Source organism: Nomascus leucogenys, chromosome 3 (genome assembly GCF_006542625.1).
Source record: "Nomascus leucogenys isolate Asia chromosome 3, Asia_NLE_v1, whole genome shotgun sequence".
Taxonomy (NCBI): Eukaryota; Metazoa; Chordata; class Mammalia; order Primates; family Hylobatidae; genus Nomascus; species Nomascus leucogenys.
The window spans coordinates 146,046,667-146,071,433 of NC_044383.1; the positions used below are offsets into that span (position 1 = coordinate 146,046,667).

At 45.8% G+C, this 24,767-nt stretch overlaps 1 protein-coding gene across 1 annotated transcript in view; it reads left to right on the forward strand.

Annotated features, from left to right (window-relative positions):
• Nucleotides 1-2,943: 2,943 nt before the first annotated feature.
• The window catches only part of IGF2R (insulin like growth factor 2 receptor), a 136,052-nt gene continuing 114,228 nt past the window's right edge, over nucleotides 2,944-24,767 (forward strand). Inside the window, exon 1 of the mRNA XM_030809929.1 lies at nucleotides 2,944-3,258. Within this exon, the coding sequence (XP_030665789.1) occupies nucleotides 3,110-3,258 (149 nt within the window). The 5' untranslated portion in view covers nucleotides 2,944-3,109. The remainder of the gene's footprint in view (nucleotides 3,259-24,767) is intronic.

Genomic DNA, 24,767 nt, shown 5'->3' on the forward strand with positions numbered 1-24,767 from the left:
GCCTTTTTAGTCGCCTTTAATTTAGGACAATGGTTCTCAAACTTCCATGTGTATGAGAATCTCCTGGAGAGCTTGCTAGAGCAATCTCCTGGGCCCATCTCCAGAGATTTTGATTCAATAGGTTGGGGCAGGACCCAAGAAATGGCATTTCTAACAAGCTGGTAGGTGACACAAAAGTTGCTTGTCTAAGGACCGCACTTTTGAAAACCACTGATCTAGAACAGAGGTTGGCAGGCTTTTTCTGTGGAGGGCCATATGGTAAAATACATTAGCATTTTCAGGTCATACAGTCTCTGTTGCAACGACTCAACTGTGTCATTGCAGGCAAAAGCAGCCACAGATAATACATAAACACATGGGTGTGGCCGTATTCCCACAACACTTTATTTACAAAACAGCTGCCTTACCACATTTCACCCACAGGTTACTGCTTGCTACATGGATCTAGAATAGCACTTCCACTTTTTTTCTTTTTTTTTTTGGAGAAGAGTTGTTTTTCAGAGCATTAATATTTTGCAATAGTCCAGTTCAGTTTTCTTGTCATATGTTTCACAATTTGAATTTGATTGTTTTATCTCAATTAGATTAAGTTAAACTTCTTGGCAAGACTACTTGTGATAGTGTGTACGGTAGGGAATAACTGTGAAAGACTTTGAAAGGGACCAAAAACATTAGTGGTCAACTGTAATGGAATGCTAGCTGTTGTCTAGTACAGTCTTTTGGGTTATCTGATTCTATGGGGTCTTGTGCCTGCCACTGTCTTTCAGGTATTTTACAACTCTGTAAATCGTAGACTACTGATGGTAATATACATGATTTTTGTCTTTAGAAATGCAAATTGTGTCTATTGGGTATGCAGCTGTTTTTTGACCTATGGCTACTGACCAATTTTCCATCTATAGGCAACCTGATTTCAGCATTCCTAACTGCTTGAATATTTGTTGGATTCTCCTTGGATTTTCCTTTGAACCAGCTGTGACATGTTACTGGTTCTCACATTAATGAATGAGCTAAGGAATATCTTGGATACATGTTCCTTCTACATCTGAGTCATGATTATACCATCTTTTAAATATTACCCTTTACAATTTTTTATTGCATCATTTTAGAAAGCAGAAAATGCTAGTTTTTAAAAAATTTGGTGATACTAGTTTTAATCACTTGATTAAGGTGGTTCTACCAGATCTTTCCATTGTGAAGAGGTATTTTGTCTTTTTTAAGGAAATATACTTTGAAGGTGATACTTTGAGACAAAGAGAATATTCTGCTTCACAATAATTTTTCACCAGATGGTTTTAGTGTTTACTGATAGTCCTTGCCTGTATCCATTATTAACCCTGGAGTTGCAAAACACAAACCCTTTTTCTTTCTTTCTTTTTTTTTTTTGAGACGGAGTCTCGCTCTGTTTCCCAGGCTGGAGTGCAGTGGCGCGATCTCGGCTCACTGCAACCTCTGCCTCCCGGGTTCAAGCGATTCTCCTGCCTCAGCCTCCTGAGTAGCTGGGACTACAGGTGTGTGCCACCACGCCCGGTTAATTTTTTGTATTTTTAGTAGAGATGGGATTTCACCGTGTTAGCCAGGATGGTCTCGATCTCCTGACCTTGTGATCCGCCCGCCTTGGCCTCCCAAAGTGCTGGGTTAACAGGCGCGAGCCACCGCGCCCGGCCACCACAAACCCTTTTTCGACGTCCACAGTTTACACTTGAACTCTCCCTTTGAACCACTACAACACTTTCCTTTCTTGGGCAATATATTAATAGCACGGTGATTATGTCACAGGCCTGTGATTGGCTTGGGCTCAAACCCTGGCTTTTTCACTTACTAGCTGCAAGACTAACTAGTTATTTAATTTCTCCATTCCTCACTTTCCTTATCTGCAAAACGGGTGCAATAAAGGCACCCCTCTTACAGGACTGTTAGGATGAAATGAGCTAAATCACAGTGTCAGAACACTTCAGTACTTGGTACATAATTACTTGCTCAAGAAATGTTAGCTATTATTGGGTCATGATTATTTATATGTGTTTGAATTCCAGCTTTGCCACATCCCAGAGTGTCTTTGAGTAAGTTACTCAGTATCCTTGTGCCTCAATTCCTCATCTATAAGTAGGTTCCCATCTCATAGGTTTTTAAAGATTCATGCTTACATGCTTAGCAGTGTCTGGTATGGAATAAGCACTAAAAAAGATGAGCTTTTATGATGATGATGATTACTGTTTTCAATCATGATTATTTTGTATCTTTGCTCTAAAAGAAAGTGAATTGTTTTAGTTCAAGACTCTTAGATTTATCGTTCTGCTTTCATTGTGGCTAGCTCATGGCCATCCACATAGTGAATTCATAAAGCTTTGTTGAGTGGCACTTGCTCGACAGCGACACTTTTGTCCACTCTTTCACCTTGCTGTATTTGTGCTGCCTTCCTTGCTGTAGGAAGCCCACGCTTGGGAAATAACATTCCTACAGAAGGTCTGAGAGGCTCTGACGGGCCAAGGTTGGAAACCCCCATGATTTGACTCCAGGGGCAGTTAAAGTGTGTTCCCACCCGCCACGGATCCGCTGCCACTAGGCTGTGCGAAGGCATTTACCTCCCTGGCCCTTTGATCCAAGTTCCCCCCCCCTCGTCGATCGAGGTCGGGAACAGTTGCTCTAAGCTGGGAAGCACCCGCCACGATCCAGCAGGGCGCGGTGGGAGGGGAAACTGAGGCCCGGCTAGGAACCCCCGCCGCGCCCAGCCCGCCGAGCGGCTCAGGCTCTGAGAGGCACCTGGCGCCTGCGCCCCGCCCGCGTCGCTTCCTGTCCCGCGCGGTGCGCTCACGTGACCCGGGCCTGGGAGGAGCCGGGCCGGGCGGGGGTCACCTGAACAAGGGAGTCACGTGAGCTGGGGGCGGGGGTGGGAGGGCGGAGCAGGGCGGCTGTCACGTGATGCGGTTCCGGAGCCGCCGCTGCCGCTGTCGCTGTAGCCGAGCCCAGTCGAGCCGCGCTCACCTCGGGCTCCCGCTCCGTCTCCACCTCCGCCTTTGCCCTGGCGGCGCGACCCCGTCCCGGGCGCGGCCCCCAGCAGTCGCGCGCCGCTAGCCTCGCGCCCGCCGCGCAGCCCGGGCCCCGCGCGATGGGGGCCGCCGCCGGCCGGAGCTCCCACCTGGGGCCCGCGCCCGCCCGCCGCCCGCAGCGCTCTCTGCTCCTGCTGCAGCTGCTGCTGCTCGTCGCGGCCCCGGGGTCCACGCAGGCCCAGGCCGCCCCGTTCCCCGAGCTGTGCAGGTGGGTGGCCCGCCCGGACGCAGGCTCCGCTCGCGGTGCCCGGGGCGAGCGGCCAGCGTGGGGGGCGGGGAGCGCTCGAGGAGCTCCTGGGGTCTCCAAGTCGCCTCCGGTCCGCGCCGGGGTCCGCCCCGTTCCCGAGGGAAAGTTGCCTGCGTGGTGTCCGGGAGTCCCGCCGGGTCCCGTGCGGAGGCGGGGGGCGCGGGGGCACACGCGGTCGTGGCGGTCCTGGAGCCCCGCGCCCGGCCACTTGTGGCTGTCGCTGAGTCGGGGGCGGCTTTGTGCGGAGCGGTCGCCGCGGCCCTTGGGGTCGGCGCCTGCCCTCGCGCGGCCGGGCGTCCGGAAAAGTTGGAAGCAGGAACTCCACTTTGCTTTGTTCCCGCTGCGCGTTTGCATCAGAGTTTCGCCAGCGGGGCACCGGTGAGGCCCCTCGGTGTGGAAAGGCTCACCGGGGCGTTGGAGCCCGCAGGAATGATCCTGGAGTTGAGTGTTTGTGGTTTCATTTGCTGATTGATTTCCCCTCGTGGGCTCATTTTCTCTTTAAAGAAGTTTTTTTTTTTTTTTTTTTTTTTTTTTTTTAGCAGGCGGTGACTTTTGTCTTCTTTAGATTGGGGGCAGGGGGTGTCCTCCAGTGTGAGCTTTCAAGACTTGACCCTTCACTTCTCTGAGCCCGACTTCCTGCCTGGTTGCTCACATGATGTCATTGTCTCCGGGGCAGATTATTCTAGTGGATCTTGCTCTGGGAACCATGATTGTATAACCCATCAGTCCCATCGAGGGCTGTTCACGTCCCGCAGCTGCTAGCAGTCCAGGGCCTGGGGAACTTCGAATTTCAGGAATTGTCTGACCATCCTTTTCTGGACTGTTTAGGATGATGGAAAATTCAGCTTTTATTTATTTTTTTAAACTTTGGTAAAAAGGAAGCAGGACGAAAAGTTTTGAACAGACAACAGTTTCTCCCTGTTACTTTTACAAGTTACTTTTCAGAGTGAAACAAAGTTGAGCCTACTTTGGGCTGAACTTGGAGTCTGTGATAGGGTTTATGGGGGGGTTCTTATTTTTCCCTTGCATCAGAGATAGTTTTATTAGCACCCCTGTGTTCAGAACATGCAGAAATTAGTCTAAGGAGGGTGAGGCTGATCTCACAATAGAAACTCTTTGGAAAGGCCCATATTTTTTATGTTCCGTTTTTTTGGAAGGGGATGGGCGGATGGAGGGAGAGTTTGTGACACTAGTTTATAGACCAGTTAGCTACCCTAAGATACATAGTTACTCCAGTAACTAGCATGATACAGAGAAATGGTGGCAACTTAAACGAGGTCAGGCTGAGACCAACATTTAGAGGAAGGCATTTTGGAATAATGGCTTCTGTGACCAAAAATAAGAAATTAACTCGCCTGGGCGCGGTGGCTCATGCCTGGAATCCAGCACTTTGGAAGGCCGAGGTGGGCGGGTCACTTGAGTCCAGGAGTTGGAGGCCAGCTTCAGCAACATGGCGAAACGCCGTCTCTACAAAAAATATGAAAATTAGGGCCAGGCGCGGTGGCACACTCCTGTCCTCCCAGTTAATGGAGGCTGAGGTAGTAGGATAGCGTTAGCCCCGGAGGTCGAGGTTGCAATGAGTTGTGATCGAGTCGAGTTGCACTCTAGTCTGGGCGACAGAGCAAGACCCTGTCTCAGAAATAAATAAATAAATACAATAAGAAATTAACCCAGCTGGCCTAGTGAGGTTGAAGTCTTGGTCTTGTTAACAAATTGAAATTTGTTTCTTCACAGTTAAGATTGGCTTCAAGGGCAGACTGATACTTTGGCTGATTGATGGAACTCTTACTTTTGCATTAGGTTAGTCATGGCAATGTCTTGAACCTGTGTTCACGAACCTCATCTCCAGGTGGAACACGGCCTCTTGGTCTAGTAGGAATGGCCTTTGTATCTTTACGTTTTTCTGGCCACTGTCACATGTGGGCATACTTTGCAAATGCCGAAGAGGTTTTTGAGGTTGATATGCATTGTGAATATAATAAGATCTGCACTTTGTAGTCTTAGAATATCTTCAAAGTTGTGTTGAATTTTTCTGCCAGATTTTCTTAGGACAACAAATCTGCCAATCATTTCAGAGATGGATTTTCACCCACCTCTTTCCCTGTTACTTCCCTGTAGTTGCATATGCAGACTTCTCCAGAGCCACTTGCAATCTCTACTTTAAACCCAACATGTGCAAAGTGAACTTCCTATCTGTTCCTGTTTTATAATTTTTTTGAGGCAGGGTCTCACCGCGTTGCCCAGGCAGAAGTGCAGTGGTGCAGTCATAGCTCACTACAGTCGTGAACTCCTGGGCTCAGGCAGTCCTTCCACCTCACCCTTCTGTGTAGCTGGGATTACAGGTGTGCGCCACCCCACTTGGCTTATTATAATTTTTTTAAAATTTTTAATAGAGATGAGGTCTTGCTATGTTGCCCAGGCTGGCCTCGAGCTCCTATCGTCAAGTAATCTTCCTGCGTCAGCCTCCCAAAGTGTTGGGATTACAGGCATGAGCCACCATGCTGGGTTTATGTTCCTGTTTTAAATTGATACCTCTCCTTAAATACTTTTTGAAAACTTTTCTTGGGGCAGGGGAGGTATCAGTCATCTGTACTTTTATGAGATAAAACTGGCTAAAATTTCTGTAAATGTAGTATGTAGTTGAGGAATAGGAATGTAAATCGATTTTTTTAAAATTTGATACAAAAAATTTTACCAAGTGTCACCAAAGTGTGATGTGTTAAGCTCCATTTTAATTTTGTTCCTGGGCATCAGTTTGCTGAAATGTAAATAATTCGGCCAGGTCTCCACTGTGAGCATGAAAAGTCGAGTCCTACAAATGTCCCCGTTTGTTTTTGCTGCTTGGTCACATGGAGACAGTCCTAAATGTATACAGAAGGATCACATTCCAAATGTTTGTAAATTGGTCATTTCATACATGGAATGTGTTTTTCCGTTGATAGTATTCTTGTTCATTGTTGTATGGCCCCCAGAAAGTCATTATCCTTGCAAAGGTTTTGGAGCGCCCAAACACCGTATGGCTTTAACAGAATTCTAGCCGTAAATTCTCATTGTCTCTAAAAGATGGAGTTGGATTTCCAGGAAAACAACCTCTCCTCCCAAGCCCAGCTCTCTAGAATCTAGAGAGAATGTTTTTCATCTGCAGTCGCTTAGACCAACAAGAGGGACATGCGGACCTGCTTCAGGGGTGCCTGCCAGGCATCTTGTGGGGGGCAAAGCTTCAAGGTGACCTTTGGCTCTGAGCACTCCTGGGATGGGGTGCGGTTCCTGGTGCAGTTAGTTACTGGGGAGGGATGAAGGAGACAGCATGGTTTCAGCAGCAGCTTTAACTGTCCATGCACGTGGAGGGGCCTGCCCTCTGAGTTGTGCATTGAACAGCAGGCACGGCAAAGGCCAATTTCCCAAAGTGTATCTGGCTTGAAGCAGTGCATTAAATAAGCGCATGGTTTTTGGAGAGACTCAGCACAGCATTTTTCAAGTGTCAAGTGGGTTACTGTGCCAGGTGATCCCTGTGCTGAGTTAGAAGTTAATGATTCTTATGCAGGTGTTTCTTGGGAGGTGATATGCTAGTACAAAGTTAGTAGAAAACTTGTTTCCTGAGGCTAATGTGATAGGCTGTGGGACTGGCCTGTAAAGAAGACCTGGGGCAGGAAAGAGTGTCTGACGGTGAGTGAAGGGCAGGAACAGTAGAGCAAGAAGAGGGGGCATTCAGGAGGAGAGGAGCAGAGGCCAGGCCATGCAAAACCAGCAACAGTATCTAAAGTGATCTCAGCTTGTCAGTAGCTTTACTTATTACCATATGCTTTAAACTTTGTAAAATGTCATATTATATATGTAATATGCAAGTTTCCACACTTTAGTTAGGTGTCAACAAGATGCTTAATGAGTGAGGTCTTAACAGTGTGCACTACTGATAAAATAATGCATTGGGATGGTTAGATTTAAGGTAGTTAAGAACTTCAAAATTTATACAGGACAAGTTTTCTCCAGATTGTTTAGGTATAAATGCTAGAAAGTTTTTATTATATTGAGGACAAGAGAATAATGAAGCCAGCTGGGAGTTGAGGTTGGTTTAGTTACTGTCTCTAAGGAGATTTTTTTTTCCCCTGTAATTTTTCCAAAGGAACAGTGCTTATATGCCTAATTTGGGCCACATGTTAAACCTGGATCACATCCATTTGTGTGTGTGCATTTCTTTCCACAGTAAATGTATGTGGAAGCCTAAGGTTGTTAATTATGTTTACATTAGATCTCATGGATTAATTCTCAGAACAGCATCCTGACAGATGCCCAGGAAATGAATGCCTGAGTTAGGCCTCACATCTTTTATCAGCATTTCATTGAGAGAGGGATTTTTAAAAGATGGGGCTGAGAGAAATAATTGAGATGTTCCCTTCTGTATTTTGATCTTGGTATATAAACTATTGTATTGGGGAAAGAATTGAGCAGCTCTAGAACTGAGCCTAGTGGCAGAGAGTAGCTCATCACTTTGCAGGTGTTCTTCTTCTTCCTTTTCTTCTTTTGATTGTCCTAGCCACAGAGAGCTCTTGCTAATGCCCTTACTGGTCATGAATGGTGTATGAGGAGGTGGACGTAGTAGCTGTTTGACTTTATGGGAACCGCCAAACTGTAATGCTGAATTACCATTTTGCATTTCCACCAGCGATGTATGAGAGTTCCAGTTCTATATCCTTGTCAACACCTGCCAGTCTTAGGTTTAGCCATTCAAGTGGAGTTGTAATGGTATCTCAGTGTGGTTTCAGTTTTCATCTCTGCTGACTCATGATGTTGATCAAGAAAGGAACATCTTTTCTTGTATTTATTGGAATCCTGGATGATGTTCACCATCATCATGTACTTACTGACTGTTCGGGTATTTTTTGTAGTATCCTTTAAAAATCATATTTTGCTCCTTTTACCCCTTAAAAATTGTTTTTGGGTTCTTCTCCTTATTGAGCTTTAGGAGCTCCTCGTGTCTTCTGGGTACAAGTTCTTTCTTAGATATGTGTAAGGTATGAGTATTTTCTTTCAGTCTTTGCCTTGCCTTTAAATTTTCTCAGTGATATCCTTTGAAGAACAGATTTAAAAAAAATTTGATGGACTATAAATTTTTATGGTTTGTGCTTTTGGTAGCTTAAGAAATCAACCTTAAAACTAGTGACATTTGACCTGGGTAATTTTTTGTTTGGAGGGCTATCCTGGGCATTGTAGGATGTCGGCCAGCATTCCTGGCCTCTACTCACTAGATGTCAAGACTGTATTCTACCACTCCCCCTCCCCCAGTGGTAACAAATAAAAATGTCTCCAGACATATCAAAGGCCCTGGAGGAGAGGGGGCAAAATCACATCCAATTGAGAACAACTGGCCTACCCCAAGGTCCCAAAGATTTTCTCCTGTGTTTGCCTCTAGAAGTTTTTTGGTTTTAACTTTGATTCCTTAACTCTAGGATCAATTTTTGTGGTTTAATTTTTATATATGATGTTTCAAGAAAACTGAAACCATGTTTTTCCTTTGCTCTCATTCCGTGACAACAGCCATCAACACAGAAGACTTCTGTGATCAAATGTGTGGTGGTTTTTCCCCAGGCACCAAGCAGTGACCCCTGGCCTATTCAATTCCCGACCCTGTCTACCTGGAGATAATGTTAGATGCCACAGGTTTGGGGCTCAGTTCCCAAGACCACTCCCCACCCCACACCAGTCACAAGTCCGGGCCTCTGGAACTTCTGACCAACCGGCTTCAATTTGGGGTTCCCACAGTGCCTCTTTGGGTCTGATTAATTTGCTAGAGTAACTTACAGAACTCAGGAAAACACTGATGATTAGCAGTTTATGAGGATATTACAAGGGATATGGATGAAGAGATGTGTAGGGTGAGGTATGAGGGAAGGGGTGCGAGCCTCTGTGACCTCCCTGCCTCACTACCCTCCAGGAACTGTCATGCACTCAACTATTTGGAAGCTCCCCCAACCCAGTTTTTATGGAAGCTTCAGGAGGTCAGCATTTCTTCTCCCAGGGCATAGGGTGGGACCCTCACTGGGGAGGATCTTAAGACCCACAGTCTCAAAGCAGGGAAGATGAGAGTCCTACCTTGGGGCAGGTGGAAGGAGGGGCAGGTGAAGAGATTGTTTCCTGAGGCCTGACACACCCAACATTATAACAAAAGACCAGCACTAGGACTGTTGGAGTTAGGAGCCAGGAACCAGATGGAAAAAAAAAAACATTCTCTCGCTCTCTGTCTCTCTCTCTCTCTCTCTCTCTCTCTCTCTACATATATACGCACGCACACACATATATAAATAACACCACAAAAAGGGTGAAAGTTTATTTATTTCCATGAATATATCTAGTTCTGTTTACTAATACTTTATGAAATATGCTTACAGCTCTGTTTTTAAGTGAGATTGGGCTACAGTTTTTTTGCTCTGCTGTTCTTGACGGATTTTGTTATCAAGAATGTTTGCTTTGTGGAAGGAGCTAGTTAGCTTTTAGTATTTTTGTATGTGGTGAAACAGTTTGTATATAAGATGGACATTTTCTGTTTCTTAAAGTTTGGTAGAATTCACCAGTAAAACTATCTGGGCCTGGTGCTCTTAGGTGGAATATCATTGGTGAGGACTTTTGATTGTGGTTTCAGTTTTATCTAGTTTATTTTTCTATTCAGATTTTCTACTTTTTCTTGGGCCAATTTTGGTAATCTCTATTTTCCTAGAAAATTGTCATTTTAATTGTGTATTCATATTTAATAAGTAGCATGCTACTCTCATTTTTGATACTCTATAGCTCTAGGTAAATTTTTAAAATTCCTGATGTTTACTTGTATACTTTTTTCTTAATTATATTTACTAAAGACTTATTTACCTTTTTAAAGTCTTTCCAAAAGAATTAGTGTTTTGTTTTTTCATCATCTTTTCACCATTTATTTGCAATTTTATCAGTTTATCTCCTCAGTAACTTCTACCTCATTTTTCTGTTTCTCGTTTGAATTGAATGCTTAGCTCTTTTATTTTAAATCATTTTGCATAATTAAGAAATATATTTAAAGCTTCATGTTTCTTTCTTTGGAGTACCATACCACTCATAGATTCTGATACTTTTTTTTCCTCCATATTTCAATTTTGTATATTTCCTTTTTGGATTCAAAAGTTCTATCTGTTTCAACTTCCTGGACCTACTAAATTTTTAGATTTTTATTTTTGTCAGGTCAGTGGACTTCGGGGGTTTTTAATTTATTTTTTCCATTGTGCCGGTAAATGTGGTGGAACTTACTGATCTTTCCCTTGTGGCCTAACACCCAGTCAAGTTGGGAGGGTATTATGTGTTTGGAAAAAAAGTTCTCTGTTTGGGTCAAAGTTACTCATAGTGCTGTTCAGCTTTTCTTTGCCCTAACTCTTCTTCGGTTTGTCTGTTGCTTTTATTATTTGTATCTGGCTGCCGCTGTGGACAGGCATGTAGCCGGATGTCGTTTGCTGCTGTCGCCCAGCTTACCAGTTCTCCAGTGGTTCAGATGCTCTTCTGCTTCCCTGTTGTCTTTTGTTGCAGGATCTCAGCTGATGGGTAGTCACAGCTGCCTCTTCTTTCTGCGTGGACGCTGTAGCTTCTGTCACCCCTCTGAAGATCTCTCTTAAAGTTCTGCTCTGATTGCTCTATTAATTATTTTTCCTTGGGCCCAGTTTCTTTGGTTTGAGTTTGTCACCATGATTGCCTGGTGCTGGTGCCCTTGCAGTTACAGATGACTGCTGACTGTGCACTCTGCAGTGGGTCTCCACCCGGCCTTGGCTGCCTCCTTGTGCAGCTGCGTGGGGTAGGGCTGGGAGCAGTTGTTGGAATTTGGCTGTAAATTGTTTTCGGGGAGACTGGGGGATGGGGAGGATGTGCCTCTGTGGCTGTTCTTGGCGCTTTAGGTCCTTTCCACCCTCCCAGTGTCACCCCCAAGCGCTGTTCCTGCCAAGACACAGCTGCTAAACCCCTGTTGATTGCTGTTGGCAGTGTGTGGCCTGAGACGAGGGATCCGGATTGTTGAGTTGGCTGTGTCCAGTCACTTCTTTTCTCTGGACCTCATTTTCCTCCTCAAGAGAGGTGGGACTTAGTTTTCTTTCTCTGTTTCCTACTTGAAAACCTCTCATTAGGGAGTTAGTTTTGGAAGTCACTTTCTTGGGTTTGAATCCAGACTCCTCCCCTCACAGGCTTTGGGCAAGTCACAGAACCTCTGAGGTCTTCCTTTCCGTGTGTGTCCAGTCAGGATGCTGGCCGTGTCCTGGGCTAGGCGTGGGATGCCGCCGTGTCCTGGGCTAGGCGTGGGATGCCGACCGTGTCCTGGGCTAGGCGTGGGATGCCGACCGTGTCCTGGGCTAGGCGTGGGATGCTGGCCGTGTCCTGGGCTAGGCGTGGGATGCTGGCCGTGTCGTAGGCTAGGCGTGGGATGCTGGCCGTGTCCTGGGCTAGGCGTGGGATGCTGGCCGTGTCCTGGGCTAGGCGTGGGAATTGGGAGACATTCGAATGCCTGGCACGTCCTCGGTGTTCGTCGGTGCTGTAGTGGTAGCAGTTGCTTTATCTGTAAGTTACAGATGCTGCCTTGCATCAGGGATTTATTTTTATAGCCTGTTTCTCGGCCTCCCAGAGCTCTCCATTAGTGTCTTGGGGTTTCTGCCTCAACCAGAGAGCATTTCTTCTTCATCTGTTTCATGATTGGCACTCCATGTAAGCTTCCTCATGAGAAAGAAACGTTTCCACTGTTTAAAAAAGTTTCAAAGCCACTGGACTCTATGATTTCCGGGTCCGTTTTGCATCCCAAATTCTGCATTTCTGAGGTTTGCAGCCTTGAGGAATCCTTCCTGACTCAGATTCCCCCGAACATAGAGGAGCTTGATAATTCGAGGTGTGGAGTTTGGGTGGGGGCCGGAGGTCACCCTCCTGCGTGTGGTGGCTTGGTCTCAGGCTAGGCTGGGAGAAAGGGGGCTGTCATGGTTCCAGGGCAAGAAGAGCCGTCCTCCCTGTTTCCCTGTGGTAGGATCAGGAAGTCTCAGCTAACTTCTGCACATGGTCGGGGGCTCCTGTGCTCACTTAGGCCTCCCCCAGGCCTCCCTGGAGGGTGGAGGAATGGATGCTGTTGTAGGTGGGAACAGAAGTGTCCAGGCCAGTGGCTTTGACGTGAAAGTGCTTCATAAATTCCACCTTGCTGTGCAACTTAAAAAAAAAAAAGGTACGGTGGCTTAGGTTTTCGAGGTGCCCAAAGCAATGCGTCATAAGCCTATTTTTGTCTCCGTGTTAGCCAGGGCAGAGGCGCACTTCCTGTGAATCCTTCCGGGTGGGGAAAATCCCAGGCGCTCTGTGAACCTGGCCCTTCAGCCAGCTGCAGGCCTTTGGTGGGAGTTTTCTTTTTCCTTTTGTGTGCTTTTCGATCCCCTGAGGGAACCATTATTCAGTACATCTGGAGGGCAAGTTGTCCAGGAAGAGGAAGCAGATCCTAGGAGTGTCATCCTTCACAGGGAGAGGTGTAGGAAGTGAGGGAGGTGGTGGAAGTACTGGCCCGAGCTCTGTTTTCAGGAATGTGTGACAGCAAAAACTGGCCTTCGCAGTTGAGTTGCCTGTGGCCTAGAGGGAAGGTCAGGAGGGTCTTGCTGTCAGGGCTGCCACCTTCTTCATGCCTGCTGTGTGCTGGGAGGAGGAGAGAGCTCCTTCAGAGTGGACCCACCATTGGATTTTGAGTGTGTGCAAAATTAACTCCTTGCCATCTGCATGGTTATCTGTACTCAAGAATCAGTTATACATTGTAAAACAGCTGTTCAGTACTTTAAAAAACTCCCCCAACACTCCCTGCGCCCCACCCTGGCCTGCAAATAGAGTGCCAAGCCACCAGAATAGAAGCGCTAAAGAAGTGGGTTTCCTAGAAGTGGCAAGCCTGAGACTCCAGTGAGTCACCCTCATTGTTCCCCTGAGGCACCCTCCCTACACCTGGTCTCTGCTCTTGAAGCGTCAGTTATGCCAGCACTTAATCTCTTTTCTTTTCTGTCTTTTTAGAGTCACCCCTTTAGAGTGACAGGCAGCGTGAGCTCATGGCCTTGACTTTGCGGGACATGCAGAGGGAGAGGAGAGCTGGTGACAGAGTCGGGGGTTGGGCCCCAAGGACGAGGCTGTTTTATAGGAGAGTCTGCTGTCCCCAGGCCTTTCTGTAAGAGGCTGGAAGTGAGGGAGTAAACCAGGCACCCGGGTTGGGGGCCTGCATGTCAGACCCAGCGGGAAGCATGTCTGACTTGGTTGAGAGGCAGCCAAGGGCCCAGTGTGGCTGGGTGGGCAGAGCCACTGGGAGAAGAGAGGGAGGGGCCAGAGAGCATGGAGGACTAGCTGTGGCCAGGTCACAGAGGCTGTGGGACTTTGGGCTCCCTCTGGGTAAAAGCCAGAGCCCGTGAGGATTTCAGTAGATTGGTGGATTGAAAGGCACATGGGCTGGGTGTGGTGGCTCACGCCTGTAATCCCAGCACTTTGGGAGGCCGAGGCGGGCGGATCACGAGGTCAGGAGATCGAGACCATGGTGAAACCCCGTCTCTACTAAAAATACAAAACAACTTAGATGGGCGTGGTGGCGGACGCCTGTAGTCCCAGCTACTCGGGAGGCTGAGGCAGGAGAATGGCGTGAACCTGGGAGGCGTGAACTTGGGAGGAGTGCGCCACTGTACTCCATCCTGGATGACAGAGCGAGACTCTGTCTCAAAAAAAAAAAGGCACATGGAAGATTCGATTGCTTGGATTGCTTTAGGGAACAATGAGATCCCTAGGTAAGGGTTGCAGTTGAGCACGGTAGCTGCTTTTCCTCTTCAGGTTGCCTTTAGGCTGCCATGGAGATAGCATGAGCTCTGGAGCAGGACAGGCCTCTTTCTAACGTGGGCTTGGCCACTTTGTGAATTTGTGACCCGAGGCAAGGTCACGGACCTCACTGGGACCTCCCTAGGCTGTCCATTCTGAGTCTGTAAGAAGGTGGAGAGGGGCAGCCCCAGCTGGGTGTTGGGCTTTGCGGAGCCTCTGCTGTCTGACCTTTGGCTCCAGCATCTTCAAAGCAGGGGCTTTTCTCCTGTGTCCACCTGATTGGCCTTTTGTGAGGAACCACCACCTGGTGGTGGCCTCATTAGCATCGTGGGCCAGTCAGCTGAGCTGACAGCCTGCAGGTTTTCTAGAAAGGCCCACCTTCCCTTGTAGTTTGCACACTCCAGGAAGGGCCCTGGGTCTGGGAGGGTTTTCTGGGACCTTGGTGACAGGGAGAGTAGGGGGCTGAACATTAAGGTCTGAATTTTGTGCTGGGGGCTGGGTTGTCCTTAAAGGCGGTTGACCTCAGACATCCGCATGGTGAAGCAGGGAGTTTAGCCCATCTATAACTCTTCTTTATATATGAGGAGCAAAGTGTGAGACCGCCCAGGTAATTGCTCTGATTGGAAGAAAATCATCACGGAGCAGGGTTTAGGGTTGAGATACTGGCCTGCATCTTGTACTGGTGAGTTGATCTGAGCCAAGGCTAGCAGAGAGAGGACCGGCCGTTTTTGCGGTAGCTTTCTGTTGTGGAGGGCACTTGCCCACCTCCTGGGAACGCCACGCCCTGGTGTGTTTACACGTGTTCTGTTTCCCCCGCTGCTCTTCTGCTGGAAGCTCTGGACTCACCTGTCCCTGCTGTGGATGGTGCAGGGCGGGCAGGCCCAGAGTGGCATGCTTGTCCTGAGAAGTCCCAGGAGGCAGTTGAGTGTGTATGCTTGTGTGTGTGTGAGTACATGAGTGTGTGAGTGCAAGTGTGTGTGTGAGTGTGTGTTTGTCTGAGTGCGTGTGTCCCTGTCTTCATCAGCTCCTAGGAGATTCCTCCAGACAGGGGCCTGCCTGGCTTTCCCTCCAGTTCCTTGCCAGTGTCATGTGACACTCCTTTCAGAGGGCACTCCCCATCCCCAGCCAACTCACCTTTTTTTGTAAATTTAGTTTTTAAGCAGTCCAAATCTCTCTCTGGATTCAAATGAAAGCTTTAGATCATAGTCTGTTTCGGTAGCTCTATGTTCCTGGTGGTGGTTTTCTCCTCACGATGACCTTGTAGGCTAGCCGAGTTTTGTCGAGGAAGTTGAGGTGGGAGAGACTGTGTCTCACACAGCCTGTTGGTCAGCGCTGGGGCAGGAATCTGGCCCAGGCCCTTCATGGCAGCTTTCTTAGGGTAGTGTGGCCCCCTCTCTATTCCAGGTGACCTCTGTTACGCAGTCCCCATTGCCTGCCCTGGTTCCCTGGGCTCTGATGTCAACTTAGATGTCATGTTTGACTTAGAGCTTCCAGCCGGATCCCTCTCCATACACCGGGCTTCCTTCCAGACCCTGCATACCTCTCGGAAAACCAAAGGCTGACGCTGGGCATTTCCCTGCTTCTATTTATTTGTATTTGTCGGCCCTGTATCTTTATCCACAGCTTTGTGGGTTTGTTAGAATAGGAAGTGAAGTACTTCCTGTATAAGCTCTGGCCATGCTGTGTCAAACTCATGTGCTTCCCCAGCCTTCAGCTCGGGATAGGGGTCTTCATGCAAATCAGATTGTTTCTCTTTTAGTGTAGGCAACAGCAAGTCGTTGACGGCAGTGGTTACCTTAGGCTCTTGACGTTCTGCTGCCAAGGTCCAGTGTGGGAACCCCGCCTCCTTGCTCCTCTTCCTTGCTGTTTTTTCCCTTCCTCCTTAGTTTAGGAGACTGGTCTGGATTTCTGAAGGCGTCTGTGCTGGATATGTATGAGCTGAAACACTGTCTGATACTGTTGAGGGGCAGTAGGGAGCCAGGTGGTTTCTTGAATATTCTGTTAGAGGACTTGGGTGCGTGTCGAAAGTAGGAAAATCTTTTTTGAATGTTCAGGTTGGAAACACTTAACATTCTCTTTGTCTCCAACGTGTTAGATTTGTTGCTTGCTATAGACTCAGAGAAACATTTCTCTAGCTAGTGAACAGGTATCTTGTTATGTGAATTTCACTTACGTGTCACCAACTAGGTTTCTGTCTTTTAAGGAAACCAAATTACGGATTCACACATGCCTACTTTTAGTATTACTGATCCCATCCTGCCTTTATCTTGCTTTATGTGCTGATTATTAATTGCTGGCCAGTAATAAAATGTTTAATAGTTACATGACCATTAGTATAACCCCAAGATTTACAGGGACTGAGGAAGCTAAGATATATTTTAAAAGAGTTTGGATATATGACAATAAATGAGGAAGGGACAGAGTGATACTTCATGGAGATGTTTTGTGTCGAAGGGAAGGAACCCAGTTTTCCAAGTTTTATTTTCTTTAAGAGATTGAGCATACCATATATTTTGATCATAGAATTTTACATACTTAAGATGCTAGCTATTTTTAAAAGGAAAGAACTCCAAATTACGTCTTGCAAGTTATTGTGGTTTTGCAAGTATTCAGCGATGGCATATATGAAAACTCTGAGAGGTGTCATGTTAAGATACCAATGTCAGTTTAAAGATATTCTCTATCTGTATCCCTATGACATTGTATCTTGAATTTTTTATTTTTCATTTTTGGACAGATGTTTAGAACTCACTCAGTGGAGATGGCTCTGCATCTCTGTTTTAAGCTTTTTGAACTCCAGGCAGCTGTTTCGGCCTGGGGTTAGATTCACTTCTTCATTGCTGCCCCTCGATTGGTTTCGTCTTGATCAGGGTGGGTTTTGAATGTGGCCCTTGCTGGAACGGTAGCAGGAAAGTAGAAACACCTTCCTGTCTCTGGGTTGGCCGACAGTCTGTTACTTGTGTGCTTCCTTCTAATTGGTAATCTGCCAACACCTTTCAGGATATTATGAAATTTCAAGCAAATGAGGTTAAAATGGAACCTCTGTGCTTCTGAACAGGCGTGGACTGACTGCAGTTCTCCAGGATAGTTTCAGCAGAAGCAGTGAGGTTACAGTCAGGAGCAAAACAGTATCTGAGCTTTCTTTATGGGAAATATTCTGACTGTGTGCTTGGTTTGTATGGTTAAATTAATTGCCCTTGTTAAATTAAAAAAATAGGGTATGTTTCTGCCACAGACTTTGCTTTAAAAGCAGAGATCTTCTAAAGTCATTCGCCTTGTATGTGACTTCTGCTGCTCCCCGTTTCCTGCTGGGCCTGATGGTTTGATTGTAGAATGTTGCTGAGTTGTGGATAACACTCACTGTGGGACTCTCTGCTGAGCTGAGTGGTCTGATTAAAGGAGAGTGTGCATCTGAGTTGAGGAAGACAGTATAGATGTGGTCCTTGTTGGTAGAGTTCACAAGCTGCATGTATAGAAATAGCAAGGACAGTGCAGCCAGTGGGAAGGAGCTGGCTGAGGGACTTGGTGTTATTTCCATGGAAACCAGTTGGGTATGGGAAGAGAGGTTGTGGAAGGCAATGCTCTGGTGTTTGGCAGTTCACATTGTGCAGAAGAGAAAGCAGAACTGGACTGGGAGTATAGAGTAGCAGAAGTTTAAGCTTGGGGAAGAAGTTGAGCAAGGAAAAGCATATGATCTGTTGATCAGCGTGATGTGATGTGGTCTCAATCTTCAGACAGTTCACAGCTTTTCATAGAGGCTGTCCTCAGATGGGTTCAACCACTCTGAGAATTCTGCCTTTACTATCGAAGTAGTATCCATGACATTAAAAATGAGAGGAGAAGCATTTTGGCCAATGACGGACTGCATAAACTACACTCTGCATAAATGACCTTGGTCCTAGAAGATTATGATGAAGCTGAACAATTCCCATCCCCTAGTGATGCTTAGCCATTGTAACGCGTAGCACAATGCATTAGTCACATGTTTGTGGTAATACTGCTGTAAACGAACCCGCTGCGCTACCAGTCTTATAACAGCGTCCAGTCGGGTCCTAGGCCTTTAGGTCCACCCACTCACTGACTCACCCAGAGCCACTTCCAGTCCTGCAGGCTCCATTCATTATAAGTGCCCTAGGCAAGTGTGCCATTTTAATCCTTCATACCATATTTTTGCTGCACCTTTTCTATGTTTAGATATGTGTCGTGTTACAGTTGCCTGCGGTATTCAGTGCAGCATCATGCTGTGAGGGTTTGTAACCTGGGAACAATAGGACGTACCATATAGCCTAGGTTGGTAGTAGGCGACACCATCTATGTGTGTGCAGATACACTCGATGATGTTTGTGCAGTGACAGAATTGCCTCATGACACATTTCTGACAATGTATCCCCATCATTAAGTGAGTGACTATAAACCAGTCCCCCCATCAGCAGTTACACTTCCTAAGGTTTCAGTTACCCATGGTCACCTGCAGTCTGAAAATATTAAGATATTTTGAGAGAGAGAGATGCCACATTCACATACCTTTTATTGCAGTTATAATTGTGCTATTATTAGTTGTTAATCTTTTACAACAACTAATTTATAAATTAAATTTAATCATGGGTATGTATGTGAAGAAAAAACCATATCTGAAACCATATTCCTGGTTTCAGGCCTCTACTGGGGGTCTTGTATCTGTGATTACAAGGTGCTGTGAAGGGAAAACTTTGTTTTTTCTGTATGACTAGCATTTTATTGAATCAAATTGTGTAGCTGGTTGGCAATATAATAGGAACTCAGAGATCTTTATGCCATACGGAGTCTATCCTTTTAATGGCATCTATTGTGACAAGATTTAAACCAAAGTTTTGTGGAATGTTTTGCCAGTTTTCATGTTGTAACTGAAACTAAATGTTTTCTGAAAAGTTAAAGCCATTTCTTTAAATGGAAAATAAATGAAGCCGTTTACCTGATTGGTTAAGGACTCACCCTTGGGCCTCACACTGCCTAGGTCAGTTCTTCACTTTGTAATTCCGTGATGTTGGGCCAGTTCCTCATTCTGAGCCTTGGGATCTGTGGCTTCAAAGCTGAGGAACTTGGGAGGGTTGGATAATGGTGTCACGTTCTGTGGGGAGATTTGGCTCACATGTTAGCTGTGTGGGTGAGAGCCATGCTGTCATGTGTTCTTAGCCACTGGCCAGTTTCCATCTCCAGCCATCAGTAGAGATGCTGATCCTGCATCTGCCAGTCATTGCTCCAGGAGGGAGGACATTACTGTCCCAGAGTGACGGTGTCATTGGGGATAACAGACACCTCAGAAAATGCCACCACTGAGCTGTATGAAGTGCCATGGCAGCTAGTGCCGGAGCTGTGGATTCAGCCGGGGAGCACTGTCTGGAGGAGCTGCTGCAGCACATGTGTGTATCTCCAGCTGTCAGGCTGGCTTTGGAATGCATTTGGATTTTTTGAGAATGAGAGAGGGACCATTGGCTAACTGTTTTACGCTCTGAAAAATGACATAGAATAGTAAAGATTTTACTTATTTTTGCTGATTTTCTAGAACATTTTCTGTCCCAGAGTGATGGTTTTGAAGAACCAGGGTTCTTGGACAGGTGGTTTTGCATCCAGAAGAGTGATTTTAACTAAAATCAGGCTGCCTCCCTTGAGGATGGTCACTGAATTTTGTAAGACTGGGACAATGGGCAGGGATCCTGGGTTGTTTCCAGTGGACAAGCCGCTTCTGTGGGCCTTTGCAGTTCTCCCCGCGCCTCCTCCTATGTCTCGCTGGTTTCCTTCAGTCGAGATGGAATACAGCACAGAGTCAGTGACTTTTAGAAGACTTGACAGAGTTTCAAGAAAATGCTCACTGGGCTTTCTTACCTATCCTGCTGCAGAAGTTCTTTTTTTTTTTTTTTTTTTTTTTGAGACGGAGTCTCACTCTGTCACCCAGTCTGGGGTGCAGTGGTGCGATCTTGGCTCACTGCAACTTCCATCTCCTGGATTCAAGCTATTCTCGTGCCTCGGCCTCCCGAGTAGTTGGGATTATAGGCGTGCGCGACCACGCCTGGCTAATTTTCGTTTTTTTTTTTTTTTTTTTTTTTTTTTTTTTTTTTTTAGTAGATTCAGGGTTTCACCATGTTGGCCAGGCTGGTCTCGAACTCCTGACCTCAAGTGATCCTCCCACCTTGGCCTCCCAAAGTGCTGGGATTACAGGCATGAGCCACTGTGCACGGCCTGAAGTTCTTTCTTTCAGAAAATGTATTCAACACCTTCGTGTGTGTGTGCGTGTGCGTGTGTGTGTGTTTTGAGTGAAGATGGCGTTTCCACACAGCTTGCAGATGCTTTCTTCCAGAAGCTTGTTGGTTGCTAACATTTAACATCTTAGTATTACAGCTTAGTTTTCTCTTTGGCTGAATATGTTGATCTCTTTTTTTTTTTTTTCGGTTGGTTTTTTTCTTAAGTCTTTACTTGTGTAAGCTCAGATAACTTAGTCCAGAATGTAGGCTTTTTCTGGGAATCTCAGCTGAATGGTTTCATTTGCTTGGCTGTTAAATGAACCATTCTGTTGTGGAATAGTTTCCTAATCTGGCTGTACATGTTCACTTCAGGTAGAGAATTTTCTAACAGACAAACTTTCAGACAAAAAATTTATTATTCCTCAGAGATATCATTACATTTTATTTAGTCTGCAATAATTTTATTGCTTCTGAAACCATTTTCTAGTTCTATAATGTGATCATGGTGCTTTTAAACTTCAATATCAATTTAATTTTAAGAATGATTTTAGCTTAGGCCATTCTAGGGGCTTGGCCTTTCATCTGGAAAGAAATTTAGAATCCTTTAGTTTCAAACATGTGATTTCTTAAAACTTGTTGTCAGTTATTTATATGATTTTCAAGTTTATTATGAAATAGTCTTTAACAAATATTTACTTTAGTGGAAGCATTTCTAGTGATATTTAACCACAGTGCATACCAGAGTACATAATAGTTTTTGGAATATTCTTCATAAATTTTCAGAGAGATTATTTAAACCACATGACTGTTTCTGAGCTCCTGTTGATACTAGGGGCTAGGCGTGTTAGTTTTTTCTTTTCTTTTTTTTTTTTGGAGACAGAGTCTCACTGTGTTGCCCAGGCTGGAGTGCAGTGGTGCAATCTCAGCTCACTGCAACCTCCACCTCCCAGGTTCAAGCAATTCTCCTGCCTCAGCCTCCTGAGTAGCTGGGACTACAGGCACACACCACCACGGCCACCTAATTTTTGTATTTTTAGTAGAGACGGAGTTTCACCATATTGGTCAGGCTGATTTTGATCTCCTGACCTCGTGATCTGCCTGCCTCAGTCTTCCAAAGTGCTGGGATTACAGGCATGAGGCACCGCACCCTGCCATTAGTTTGTTTTAAAGGAGACATAATGTCCGTTGAAACATCAGAATGTTTTAAGTACTGACAACTTGCAGGTGTCTTTGGAGTGAAGTTTAGAAACCTGCTGTGACCATTCTTCATTTTAAAGCTGTGACTAAGAATTCTGAGATATTGGTGCCTTCGCCTCAAGTGCTGCTGATGGGTTTGAATGGCATTGAGGTTGCCAGTCCTGGAGGAGGGCTGCCTTGTGCTGAATGGTTAAATCACCCCCCTGAAAAAAGTCAGTGTTAAGTATTTTAATAGGCTCCTCCTTTCCTACTCCCATAACCACTTACATTTGATAAATCTTGACAAAACAAGTATGAAATGCAAGTAGAGAAAATAATATAATTGAATAGAGCAACACTTTTCTTTCTAGCAACCCTGATTTCCAGATTATCAGGACAATATCCCTCATTTTATTCTTTTTTAAATCTTGATTCTGCTCCCCAGGCAAACACACTCTTTACCTTATTGAAATATCCCCTTTGCAAGAATGGTGGATATCTTTTAAGAAAAGCATAGCAGGCCGCGAGCGGTGGCTCACACCTGTAATCCCAGCACTTTGGGAGGCTGAGGCGGGCGGATCACAAGGTCAGGAGATTAAGACCATCCTGGCTAACACGGTGAAACCCTGTCTCTACTAAAAATACAAAACATTAGCTGGGTGTGGTGGCGGGCGCCTGTAGTGCCAGCTACGGGAGGCTGAGGCAGGAGAATGGCGTGAACCCGGGAGGCGGAGCTTGCAGTGAGCCGAGATCACGCCACTGCACTCCAGCCTGGGCCAGAGCGAGACTCCGTCTCAAAAAAAAAAAACAACAAAAAAACCAAAAAACATAGCATTTTAGGTACGTGTGGATCTCTTTAGCGTTGATTCTTACCAGTTAACTCATTTTAAATGACACCCTCATGTACCAATATCATATACTTAGGATTGTGAAATAGTTTAATGATGCCACTGCCGGTTCTTGAAGTTTGTCTCTTATCCTGGAGAAACTAGTCATGGCTTCTGAATAAGAGATTAGCATTTTTCTTGAGTAGTAGCCAAGTGTTTGTTTACTTGTTTATCTTGTATCCTGCAACCTGGAATATACACTCCAAGAGGGCAGGGCCTCTTTTGTTCGTTGCTGTACTCTCCTGTGCCTCCTGCAGTAAGTACTTAAGAAATACCTGTGAAACACGTGAATAAAGGTTAACGAAGGGCAAAGGAAACAAGCTTTTATTGATGATTTTTCTCTGTGCCTGGTAATACTTGTGTTATTTTCTCATGTCCTTGAGTCATCCTGACTCTAGGAGATAACTCAACATGTTCCTGATGAAGAAGCTGAGTTGAGGAGTAACACCCCAAGGGTATCACCCTAAGGCTGGGCACCTAAGTACCCCAGCCTGCTCCAGGTTTGTAGCTGCTCAGTGGCCATCAGACCTTCCAAGTCTCCCTGCTTTTGAAGGCCTACGTCTGTGGTTTGGTTTCTTGGCAGGGGGGTTTGATGGGTTCCCAGACCTAGGAGTTCTTGGCACCTTGTCTTCCAGTGACCCCAACAGGGCTGCTATGGCTCCTCCATTGCTGAAACTAGTTCAGGGTCAGGGGAGGGGGGCATGTTGTGGGGGGCCTGGTGGTTGGTTTTGTGCTGAGTCATTGCCTTGGTGCACTGTGGAAGGGAGCTCTGGGAAGTGGATGGCTCCTTCTGTGAGGGAGTGCTTCTGTCGTCAAGGGAGTACTGCATAGGGTGAATAACACTGCATAGGGGGAATAACACTGTTAGGTAGATAAATATGGTGGTCTTATCCCCAAGGCCTCCACAACTCCTGGATGGGCCTAGCCTAAGCAATTCTGATTTAACTTACTGCCTCTCTTTTTAGCAATACTGTTGAGTTAAATAACAGTTTTTGCATTTAAAATAAAAAAAATTTTATTTTTGTAGAGATGGGATCTTGGTATGTTGCCCAGGCTGGCCTGAAACTTCTGGCTTCAAGTGATCCTCTGGCCTTCGCCTCCCAAAGTGCTGGAATTACAGGCATGAGCCACTGGCCTGGCTTTTATTTTTTGCATTTTGCAAGGACATTTTAAGTCACTTTCTTCCTTTTCTGTTTTTACCCCTGCTGAGGAGATGATCCCCGTTTTACAAAATGGACAAAACATTCTCCCCAGGGAAGACTAGACATTTGAGAATAATTGTTTTCACAGAACCGGGAAGCCACCTATTTTGTCCCAAGTATACTGATTGATGCATTAGCAATTACTCACTATCTGCTTTGCCGGAGGTTTGAACAATGAGTGTTAATGCTTGGTGTAGTGAATTTTGTGTGATTTCAAATCTGATAGTTGACTCATTGCACAGCTCTGTCTTGCGAGTTCAGATCTGAACTGTAGCTGTAAGAGGTAAAAGCAGAAGAGCTGCCTTTCGTGCCATAGCTAGTTTTTAAATAAAATAGAGTTAAAAAATCCTTTGGCTTTTCATCATTTTGGTGTGATTGGAAAGGCTATTACTATCTTATATTCAGCATGAGTCTTGAGCAATTACTGATTAATATGGTTTGGCTGTGTCTCCACCCAAATCTCAGCTTGTAGTTCCCATAATCCCCATGTGTCGTGGGAGGAGCCTGGTGAATCATGGGGGCAGTTACCATTATGCTGTTCTTGTGATCATGAGATGTGATGGTTTTATAAGGGGCTTTTTCCCCTTTTGCTCCGCACTTCTCCTTGCTGAAAAAGGATGTGTTTGCTTCCCCTTCTGTCATGATTGTTAAGTTTCTTGAGGCCTCCCCAGGCATGCTTAACTATAAGTCAATTAAACCTCTTTCCTTTATAAATTACCCAGTTGTGAGTATATCTTTATTAGCAGCATGAGAACAGACTAATACACTGATCTGAGTTGATATTCTTAAATTAATGGTAAGATATTTCTATTTTGTTTTTGTTTTTGTTTTTGAGACAGAGTCTCGCACTGTTGACCAAGCTGGAGTGCAGTGGCACAATCTGGGCTCACTGCAACCTCTGCCTCCCAGGTTGAAGCAGTTCTCCTGCCTCAGCCTCCTAGGTAGCTGGGATTATAGGCATGTGCCACCACGCCCAGCTAATTTTTATATTTTTAGTAGAGATGGGGTTTCATTATGTTGGTCATGCTGGTCTTGAACGCCTGACCTCGTGATCCACCCGCCTCGGACTCCGAGAGTGCTGGGATTACAGGCGTGAGCCACCATGCCCAGCCAGATATTTCTATTTTGATGATCTTTGAATCCTGAGGTAGCTTCAGAATGGATTGAACCACAGACAGATGGTG